The 11,276-nt window shown below is 47.3% G+C and overlaps 1 protein-coding gene and 1 pseudogene across 1 annotated transcript in view; one reads left to right on the top strand and one right to left on the bottom strand.

Annotated features, from left to right (window-relative positions):
• Positions 1 to 6,869: 6,869 nt before the first annotated feature.
• LOC109386870 (60S ribosomal protein L6-like) lies at positions 6,870 to 8,194 on the bottom strand (annotated as a pseudogene).
• Positions 8,195 to 8,614: 420 nt separating this feature from the next.
• TIMM22 (translocase of inner mitochondrial membrane 22) overlaps positions 8,615 to 11,276 on the top strand; it is a 5,572-nt gene continuing 2,910 nt past the window's right edge. The window contains exon 1 of the mRNA XM_019650482.1: positions 8,615 to 9,121. Within this exon, the coding sequence (XP_019506027.1) occupies positions 8,884 to 9,121 (238 nt within the window). The 5' untranslated portion in view covers positions 8,615 to 8,883. The remainder of the gene's footprint in view (positions 9,122 to 11,276) is intronic.

The raw sequence follows: 11,276 nt of genomic DNA, 5'->3' as shown, positions 1-11,276 counted from the left end.
AAGTCACCATCATGGTTCTTTTTATTGTTCATTTTATCCCTCAGCAAAACAGGAGGAGTCTGGTCTCTAGTTCTTGAAGCCTCCTCTTTTCTGAGTGAAAAGTGCAAGGTGCTAGAAAAGTATTATGCATATTTCTATTTGTCTCCAATAATTTCAGATCAAATCTCAGGATCACAACATGTCATCAATATGACCCTACTGTAGATAGAGCCAAAGTCTATGATTCATTAACCAAGTCTGAAGTTGGTCCTACCAATCTACCAGACTGCCAGGCTGTTTGCCAGGTCTCCACTAGTTTTTTGGTAAGCAAAGACAAAGCAACAGAACAAGAGATAGTAAGCAAATCTGGATTGTTGAGCAGGGATGAGTAAATAAAATTTTCGAATCTGCTACAGAACATTAAGACCATCCAACAGAGTCAGGCTAGAGTCTAAGAATCTGTCACTGGAAACAGTACAGGATACATTTTCTCATCATGGCTGACCTAGGTCAAAGGCAAAAAGAATTATGAAATAATAATAATAAATATTTTCTAATAATTTACATTTGACTGAGGACATGCCACAAGTCGAACAAGGAGTCAAAAAGTCCAAACTTATCTCTCAAACACTAAAGACCACCAATTATTAACAATGATTATGAAGCCATCCCTTCTAGATCCAAAAGCGATATCGAAAGCAGACAACTAGGAAGGGAAATGTTCGAATAAGAACTAAACTTGGACTGAAGCATATGTGTCTTCCTGGGCACAAGTTGTAAAAGCAACACATTTATGAGTTTAGATTTTATCCTGGCACAGAGAAGAATTCCAAGTAGGGACACGATCACATTTCTGTGCTGAGGGATCACACTGTGGATGGTTTAGAAAAGAGCAAGGTAGGAGGCACGAAAACCAATTAAGATTCTATTAAAGGAAAAATAAGTAGAGCCCAAACTACGGCAGCGGCAAGAATATAATATACAAGGGGTGGAATTGAAAGACAGTTAGAAAGTATGTAGGGGATGCAGGAAGCAAGGAATCTGAGATTCACCCAGATGGAAAACTCAAGAAGGGCAGGTTTGAGGAGGAAAAGAAGTTCCAGTGTAGGCCCACCCAAACCAGTAGTCCCATAACAGCTTCCACCGGGTGGGTGTGCAGTAAAAGCCACACCCCCTTAGGCAAACCCCTTAGTCTGCCTCTCAGATCTGCCCCCCGACCTCGGGAGAACTGACTTGGAGATCTGATTTATTTTTTTTCTAACTGCTCCCCTAATATGGGGTCAAGCTATTATTCCTTGCTTTCTGAGGCCTCCTACGGGGGCTTGAGGCTTCAGTCTGTTTGCTCCCAGTTCACAGAGTTTCCTGCCAACCCTCACACTGGTGCTGCCTCCTGAGATCTCAGAGAGCCCACTTTGGGCCAGTCTCTTCTTCTCTCTGGTAGGGATGGAGGGATGGGAGTTTTCCACTAAAACCCAGGTTGGCTTCAGTGTCGTGAGCCCTGGTTCTGTTCTCAATCTTACAAACTCTTCTTGTCCATATGAGGCAGCCATGCCTGAGCAATGCTTTCAATGCCAGGCTCTTATTCTGCTGTCTGATCAGAGGCCTATCTGCCAGTGTTCCCTGCAGATTAATGGCTCTTTCGAGTGACAGGTGATGCAGCTGTGACTAGCTGAAGAAATTATAACAGCCCTTTGCCTTACTGCATCTGAGAGAGCAAGACAGGTCATCAGCAGCTCTACTGAAGCCATCTGAGAAATTTCGGCCAGGGTTCTCGTTCTTGCTGCATCTGCTCAAACTGGTAGGTCTGATCAGGAAATACGGCCTCGGTATGAGCAGCCAGTGCTTCCGTCAGTATGAGAAGGATATAGGCTTCATTAAGTCGGACTAAGTGAACTTCCTTGAATGGATCATTCAAGACATCTACCTTACTGCAGAAACAATGCTAGCTCTTTGTACATTTAAAAACATCAGTTGAGTATTTTAATGTGAAAAAAAAAAAGTTATAACAAAACATAGAGAACTCCATTTGCCCTGCCTGTGCTGTGGCCCCAGCAAAGCTGTACTCTTGCTATTCCACTCCTAGAAAAGTTCATTCTCAGCCCAGAGAAACTTCAGCCTTTCTCATTCAGCTATGAAAGTAATATCAGACATGGAAAGCTCTGGGTTTGCGGGAGGTCAGTGAGTGGGGAAAGGGTTCACTGATGGTTTTGTGTCTAGAGGGAAAAGCAGAGAAACGAGTCTGCCTCTGTCCAGGTCTTCCACTGGGCAAACACTCCCTGAGGCCTCCCAACAGAATTGAGGTCCAAGTGTGGTCCCCACTTGGCAGGACATGGCCATCTGTGTGGCTGCTAGACCTGTGAAACTGAGCTCCTCGATTTGGAGCCAAACAAAAGACGGGGTAGGAATCGATCAGTGGCTTTTTTCACAGCAAATTGGACCACACCCTTGAACTCCAGCCCTTTGAGCAAGTGAAACTTGCTTTAAGGATGGAGATAAAACTGGCAGTGTGCCACGTTTCTCTTCTTCTCTGGCCCACTGCCATCCTACTTTGAGATGCTGGCCCCATGATGTACTCCAGGCTTCAGTTAGCTGAACAGTTGTTCCCCATCTCAAAGGAGCTCCGATTAGGATGAATCTACTGTCAGTGAGAGGTAATTATAGACCAGTGATATAGACCAGTGATTCTCAAAATGTGGTTCCCAGCCAGCAGTACCAGTGTCACCTGGGATATGCAAATTTTCACACCCACCCCAGACCTTACTGAATCAGAAGCTCTGAGCCTAGCAATCAAGAGTTTAACCATCTCTTCAGGTGCTTCTGTTGCTCACTAGACTCACCCATGTAGACTGATGGTATTTGAGCAGCTGCATGGACTAAGCCTTCCTTGGTCCAGCAAACCCAGCTCTCTACCAGGCCAAGGCATCTCCTCCCCTCCCCATGAATATGGATAGATTTTACTGATAAATTATCTTTACTGGAGGCAGAGGGGAGTAACCTGCAGTGTCTCAGAGCTCCATGTGGGGAGTTCGTCCAAAGCATGGTGGATGCTATTAGTCAACTGCTACCCATTCATTAAACCCCAAGACCCTTATGGCTGGAGGCCCCACACCCTCTATTTTACTTCTGTCTTCTGCAGTCAGCAATGCCAAGCTCTATCCCATCTGTCATCCCACGCCAGACAATAAATGTTCTCTTGTGGGGAAGTGACTTCGGAGAGAAAAGCTAAGAGCTACTCCACCCTCCTCTCCCATAAGAATAGGCAATAGGGTATTCCATCTCTGAGCCCAAGGCAACGAGTTCCAAAAGTATGTCAACACCAGCTTATAGTAGGAGCTCATTAGATACCATTCACTTCTTCTCTGGGGCCCCAGAGACCCTTAAAGTAAGAACACGCCACTGCTTGTCACAACTATCTCAGATACATCCATGATGCCATTGAACTACGTAATGCCCCAACTCTCTTGAAGCCCTTGATGAAAATTGTTTTGTGCAGCCTTTTGAACTGAAAGGCCACTGTTCACTTAGAGGAACCCTTCATCTTATTTGACCAACATCTCTGAGAGTCCCAGGCCCAAGTAGCTACGTGCCTGCTTCAGCACTGTTTCCAGGCCAAATGCAAGAACTGTACATAAAAGCCCCAGGGGAGTTCCTGGGCCTCATGTTGTCCACACAGGGGGTCCAAAATGATGCCAAACAAGGTGTTACATTCATGGATGTGAGAACCCCTCCCTTTCTAATTATCGGTCAGGAACATTCACACATTTCCTAGGATTTCTCTAGATATTACCAGCAGTCCATTCCTCATTTTTCTGCCCTACTATCCTCCAATTACTGGTTTCCTCAGAAAGGGGAAGGTGTTCTGGGGGTCCCTAAGCTTGCTTGTAGTGAATGGTGTGCTGGTAGATGTTAAAAAATAGCAACAGGGGCCGGCCGAGTGGTGCGTTGGTTAGGATTTGGCTTGGGACACCAGCTCTGAGCAGCAGGGCCCCAGTTCGGATCCCACATGAGGGCGAGTGACACTGTGTCCTTTACAGCTAAGATGGTGAACAACAGCTTGGCCTGGAGCTGGGCTGCCTGAGTCGCAGGCAATGGCGTAGGCTGTAGTGGGGCTGGCCAGCAGCAGGTGTGAGCTTTCGTGAGCTGCCATGAGCCACTGTGAGTGGCCATCCAATGGCCGGCGAGGGACTGCCTCAGCCGGGAACAGAGCAATGATAATACCAACATGGGCCAGTGAAGCGACGTCCTCCACAACTAGACTGAAGAACAAAACGACAGCAACTTGTCTGTTCTCCTTCCCCCAAATCCCCAGCACTGTTCCTATCCCCCCAATTCCCCAAAAAATCTTAAAAAAAAAAGAAAGAAAGAAAAAAGAAATCTAGAGGGCCAAAGGAAGTGGAAATGACTTTCACCTGGGATCCTCTGCCTGGAAAAATTGGCTGTTATTTGCCTCACTTGCTGCTGACCTAAGAGATGCTATATAGGCATCTCTGAGGGATCTAGGGCTGTCCAGGAGAGGCCTCTGAGGAGAAAGAGACAGGTAGTATGGCAGTTCACACCCAGGTAGGGGCAGCCTTTGCATAGGTGTGGTGTCTGACTCATCATTCCTTGCTAACCTGCGACTCTTGCCAAACAGGTGTGGAGGACTTCAGGTAGTCCTGTGTTAAAACTAACACCCTGCCTTATGCAACCACATGCAACAGGTGGTGCAAGGATTGTACCAGCTCTTGATTCCCAAACGTCCTTGAATTTGACCTCTGACCTACACTTCTCACATAAAGACGAATCCTGGTGATGCTGGTAGATGCTGTTACCTTCTTGCGGTTCTTCAGCTCTTGCTCCAGCCCAGCCTACAGCCACTTATCAATATCTTCTCCTTCCATGAGTTTCTCAGCTGCCATATTTCCATCCTCAGCTCCTAGTTTCCTCTGGTTTTAGAGGACATGGATCGAGGCCCTTTAAAAACAAAGTCACTTGTTTAGTACCCACTACCTACAGTGAATCAGTTGGCTACTCAGAGTATCTATGTGGCCATACTTCCTACCAGTGACGGGAATATTCAGATTACTCACTGTTACCAAATTCACATACAATTTAAATCCACACAGGACACACGGCACTTCTTAACTTGGACCTCTTCATTTCATCCCACTCATTTTATTCCTGGGCTCCAGTGACATGCTGAGAGAACAACAGGCCAGCCGGGGTCTCCTGGACACTGGAGGTGAAATACAATCTGGCCTTCTTCCAATTCAGCACCTACCCATCTGTGCCACTACCTGGAGTCCTTCAAGTGATAGGTAACCAACTCAGGAGTGTTCTGACTCTTCCTACAACCCTCCCTGTGAATCTAATTCATCTTTAACTGTCCCCCATTCTCTCTGACCCACTAAGATACTGCTTCAACCCCATATCCTTGTGGTCAGAACAGGCAATCTGGGATGGAGAACCAAACTGTAACACGAGAGCTGCTAGACTCCCACTGATGCCATAGCCAGATAAAAGTCCCTAGTCTATTGGCAAAGGATCAGCCCAGGGAAACAGACATGGGAAACCTGTTCTCAATTCTGGAATATGCTTGAAGAGTTTCAAATTTTCCATCAGGTGAGACCAATTCCACCTACTGAAGGAGATAGGTGAGGGGAGAGAGATACCAGATCAGTGTCCATAACTGTTCTCTTTCCATCTGTGAACTGGGCCAAGAATGTTCCATAAAAGTCTCCATCCCTCATGTACCACGGTCACATAGAATTTCTCCACGTGCTTTCTTGGATTTTACCTGAATTCTGCTGCATTTTTGCATTGATTATTGCTCTCTAGTCCCATGGATTGTTTAGAACATTCCTGTTTTCCAAGACCACCTTGCTTGAGATGTGCCTGGGGCCTGTCCCAACTTCTCTCAGGTCCAGCTTTGGTTCTTAAGGCCCCAGCATGAATCAGAACCCTGGGCCCCTCATTCATCTGGAAGGAAAGGGTGGTTGTCAGGGTGTTAAGCTAGAGGTGCCAAAGGAAAATTTCTGATTCTTGTGCTTATGAGAAAGGTCTAAGCTGGAGATAAAGATTTGGGAGTCATTAATGCATTGCAGAGGGGGGAGGGGGAGTAGTAGAAGCTATGAGTGTGAATGAGTTGCTTAGGTAGAGTGAGCCGCATGAGCAGAGAATAAAGTCTGAAGCCTTGAAAGAGCCAACAGGAAAGGGTCAGGCAGAGGTGCCTGCAAACAGTGAGCAACTGGAGAGGCTGTAGCAAAACTAGGAGGGGCTCCGCCAAAACTGTGAAGAAGCTTCAAAGAAGGAGGGAGGAGTCATCAGCGTCAAATGCAGCTGAGAAGTCGAGTAAAATGAGGTCTGAATTAGATTCAACAAGCGGGAAGTTACAGCGGACCTTAAGGCTAGCTCCTTCAGTGGCCTGCTGGGAGCAAAAGCAGGGTGAATCATATGCTATGTTCTGCAAGACAGAGCACTCTGGATACCAAAGAAGTTTTTCTGCCTGTGTTGACTGGCTGCCCTCACCACCTTCTGTTTCATATTTCTCATAGCTGATACACCCAAATACACTGCTAGCCTGGATCAATACAATAGTTTGGGATCTATTTTAGTACCATAAAAAGTACAAGTTTTTCTGCGTTCATATATAGTATAAAACTATCTCACATTACTTTCAGATTCTTAATTTGCATGCTGGTAAACATTTCAATTCGTTCAACATAACATAAATTTGGCCTTTCCTGGCAATTCTAGTCCTACATCACTAATTCCATTGACAACAACCGGTTGGAGTGAATAGCAGCCTCAGGCTTCCTTGGCCACAGTCACCCTTACTTCCTATGACCATCCCTGATTTTCTTTCTTTTTTAAAACAGATCAGGCATTTCATTAGGTTCTTCATAATAAATTTAGAACACCAGTTTGCAAAGATAAACCCCATTTGTGAGAGCAAACACAGAGTGGAGGCAGTCCTGGAGCTGAGGAACAGCTTTGATTTTGGGCAGAATTTGCGAGTCCATGGCTTTCTGATCAACTTTGCGCTGCTCTGTAATCTCATATTTCTCTTATTCTGTGTCAAAGATCTCACCCTCCTGGTGTCTGGGCCTGCAGAGCTTCTTCTTTTTCTTTCTTTTTTTTTTTTTTAAGATTTTTATTGGGGAATTGGGGGATGGGAACAGGCCTGGGGGAATTGGGGGATGGGAACAGGCAAGTTGCTGTCCTTTTGTTCTTCAGTCTAGTTGTAGAGGACGTTGCTTCACTGGCTCAAGTTGGCACCATCATTGCGCTCTTCCCAGGTGAGGCAGATCAGTCGCCGGCTTCTGGACGGCCGCTCACAGCGGCTGCTGGTTACACACGGTAGCCCATGGCAACCCACTGCCACAGGGGCTGCAACCTACTCCGTCATCGGCAACTCACAGCAGCCCAGCTCCAGGTTGAGCTGTTGTTCAGCATCTTAGCTGTGGAGGGCAGTGTCACTGGTCCTCATATGTGGGATCCAAACCAGGGCCCTCTGGCGTCCCAAGCCAGCTCTTAACCAACGCGCCACTCGGCCAGCCCCGGCCCTTCTTCTTCTTGAAGTAACCATCACATCAGTGAGATGTTTGGGGATTTTCACACCACACTGATATCAATTTTGGTGGATAAAGGGATATAAAATTTCTGGGATGATCTACCCAGAGGAACTCAATTGAGGGACAGAGGTCCAGTCACAAGTAGCAAGTCACTACTCAGCTGCTTCAGGCAAACCACCATCTTGACGCTGTGCTTCCCAGTGAAGATGATCAGAATGGTCCCGGAAGTGATGCTGGCCCGCAATTTTCTCATGTGCTGACTGAAGGGTTTCTTGCCAGTGGCTCAACAGCTTTTCAAGGCACATCTTTAGTAGGATAGTATCTGAGCACTTTGAGAAGTTTAACCACAGGGGTGTCACTATTCTTGTTGCCACCAACTGGTTTTGTGTCAGTAGCAAGAGCCTTCTTTTTCTTTTCAAACCTGGATTTGGCTGCTGAATACTTCCTCTTGTACATGGCCTTCCAGGAACACATAAACACATAGCCGATGAAGAATAACTGCTAATACCTCTGGCCAGGGCAGGGTTTCAGCTGCAGTGGGGCTTCCCCTTCTTAGGTGTTTTGCCCTTGAGGTTACCTTTCTTAACCCTGCCACCAGCATCAGCCTTCTTGGCTTTGGGTTTCTTCTTGGTGCCCAGCTTCTCATCTTTTTCACCCACCATCTTGCAAGATGGGAAAGAGCCTGTCCCTCATTTTCCTTGGTTAGCTTCACCATTTGTTCACTGACTTTTTTGTGTGTTTTTTACCCCCTCTCTCTCCATCAAAGGTTTAATTACTTAACAAAGCATATACTCTATACATTTATACCATGCTTTCACATTTATTTACAAAGCACCTTCCATCACTCACATCTCACATCTGCAAGGACCACGCTGGAAGGGCAGTGGAGAGGCGCGTGCGCCCCCTACCGACGTCCCGGCGCACTGCAGTTTTGCCGGCGCGCGACCGCCCCAGCCCCGCCTGTCTGAGGCTCCAGAGAAAGCCGAAGTACAAGTGTCCGCGCAGGGCTTCCTGGGAAATGTCTTGGGTGTACATGTTAGAACTGCAAATCCCGGTAGGCACCGCGCTGCGGCCTGGAAGATGAGCGGGCTCTGGTGAATCTGAGTCTCGTTTGTCAGTGCCAGTGGGAATGCTGCACAAACTGGATTCAGTATTCACAGGAGGCTTTAGGGAAACGTGATAGTTCTTCCGCCAGGTGCGAACGAACAGACTTTGCTTCCGTAGCTTCCTCGGACTTGCTGGATGTGACGAATCTACCGTTGCGGCACAGTGGTTAGGTGCGCAAGGCTCCAACGGGAAGCTTGTGTCATCGGCTGTGGGAAGGACATCTGGGCTTCGGGGGCCGCTAGTCATGGCGGCGACTGCCCCCAGTGCCGGGGGCTCCGCGCCTGAGGCGGCGGGCTCCGCCGAAGTCCCGCTGCAGTACAGCCTTCTTCTGCAACACCTGGTGGGTGACAAGCGTCAGCCCCGGGTCCTGGAGCCTGGAAGCCTGGGCGGGATTCCGAGTCCGGCCAAGAGTGAGGAGCAGAAGATGATCGAGAAGGCGATGGAAAGCTGCGCGTTCAAAGCAGCGCTGGCCTGCGTGGGAGGTGAGGCAAGGCGAGGGGACCCCTTGGGAGGCTGAGGCCTTGGATGGCAGCGGGTTCCTCTGCCAAGAAGACCAAGCGCCCTGGAGGCGAGGAGCTTGTGGGCCTCGACCGTGACTGCACCCCGGCCTCGTTCTGTGAACTCGAGCAACCCTCTCTAGACCCTCTGGAAATTGGATCTGAGAAGTGGTACTATGGGTCGGGGCCTGGAGGTTGTAAAATGGTTGACTTCATTCATCATTCATTCATTCACTTTCAAATAATCATTCTTTCAACAAGTTGTTATTGAGTAGCTATCACGTGCCAGGCGGCGGAGAGACAGGGTGAGAGACAAGAGCCTTGTCCTCAGGAACCTAACATCCCTCTCTGTATACCCGGGGTGCCAAAAAAAGGTATACAAGTGGACACTTTGGTCGTTGCTCAGGCAGTAGTTCGCCATAATAAGTGTATGTATGGATGCTGCGGGTAACCACTTTGAGCACCTCTTGTAATTGCAGAAGCCAAACGTGACTTGTATTCATCTTTTGTTATCGGTATATATTGAGTATTACAATTTTAATAGTTTTTTATTTTCTTAAAATGTGCATACCTTTTTTTGGCACCCTCTGTATATCGAAGAATGTTGAGAAGGAGCCTGGTAGAAGAGAACAGCGAGTGCAAAGGAACTGGCTTTAGTTTTGAAAAACAGAAAGGCCAGTGTGATTAGACAGAGGTAAACAAGGGGGAAAGAAATCTGGACTTGACTTTTTTGTTTTTTAGCCTTTTGCAGATTTGAGAATGTATGATGTCGTTCCTGTGTGCAGGGTAGAGTTTGACCACATTTGCAGATGAGTTGAAATCTCATTGAGAATGAAAGACAAATATAGTGAGAGTGCAAATGTGAAGTATAGTAGAAAGAGATTTTTTTTGGTTTGGGGAAGGCCACAAGAGGAGGTGAGACTGGAGCTGTATCTTGAAAGATTGAGAGAATGGGGTGGACAAAGAAGAAGAGAAATGTTTTTTCAAGTTGGGGTTAGAGTGGGGGATTGGGGCTTTTTGCCTATAGGTATTAGGACAGTAATTGATGGGTGTTTTTTTTGTTGTTGTTGTTTTCTTTTTAAGATTTTATTGGGGAATTGGGAAGGGGAACAGTGTTGGGGAATTGGGGAAGGAGAACAGCCAAGTTGTTGTCCTTCAGTCTTAGTTGTGGAGGGCACAGCTAGCTCAGCTCCCAAGTCCAGTCGCCATCTGGCCACCCGACAGCAGCTCAGGGCAGCTCAGCTCAAGGTGTGGTGTTCAATTTTAGTTGCAGGTGGGCATAGCCCACCATCCTATGTGGGTGTCGAACCAGCAACCTTGTTGTTAGGAGCATGTGCTCTCACCAGCTGAGCCATCCTGCTACCTGTTGGCAGCTCAGCGGCAGCTCAGCTCGGGCGCAGCTCACTGGCCCATGTGGGAATCGAACCGGCGACCCTGTTGCTCAGAGCTCGTGCTCTTAACCACCTGAGCCATTTGGCCAGCCTTGATGGTTTTTTTTAGAAGAGTAACAAGTGGTAATGAGCATGATGCTTCAGGATGGAGTGTGGTGAAAGAAAAGTCTGTGGATAGGGAAACTGTATTGGAAATTTGCTAAATTGAAGCTCCATGAGGAATGGACTGGGTCTTTGTTCATTGTGTTTGACCCTGATAAATCACTTACGTATTTGGGTCTTTGTAGTGCTCCAGGTTGGACGTGATAAAGACCCTAGATTAGGATGATAATTGTGGACATGGAGTTGTAGGGCAAACAAAGAAACAGTCAGAAAGGCCCCTGTGGTTTGGAGCTGGCGTGACTAGAACGAAGGAGCCATAGCAAGAAAGTCTGGAAGGGAGGTGCCCAGGATTTCATCAAACGTATACAGTTTACCCTTGAACAACATGGGTTTGCACTGCATGGGTCCACTTATACATGGATTTCTTTTAATAAATACCTGTACTGTTTTCGATCCTTGGTTGGGAGTCCACGGATGTGGTCAGCCAACGGTATGCATTGCTGTACGCCATTTTATATAGGAGACTTGAGCACCCATGGATTTTACTATCCGTGGGGGATCCTGGCCCCAATCCCCTGAGTTTTTGCGGAGTCAAACATTATACGTGGATTTTTGACTGCGGGGGTCTTGGCACCCCTAACTCCTGC

This window comes from Hipposideros armiger, unplaced genomic scaffold (genome assembly GCF_001890085.2).
Source record: "Hipposideros armiger isolate ML-2016 unplaced genomic scaffold, ASM189008v1 scaffold_141, whole genome shotgun sequence".
NCBI lineage: Eukaryota > Metazoa > Chordata > Mammalia > Chiroptera > Hipposideridae > Hipposideros > Hipposideros armiger.
Note: the sequence above shows the minus strand (reverse complement) of the source record. Positions and strands in the feature narration are given on the sequence as shown.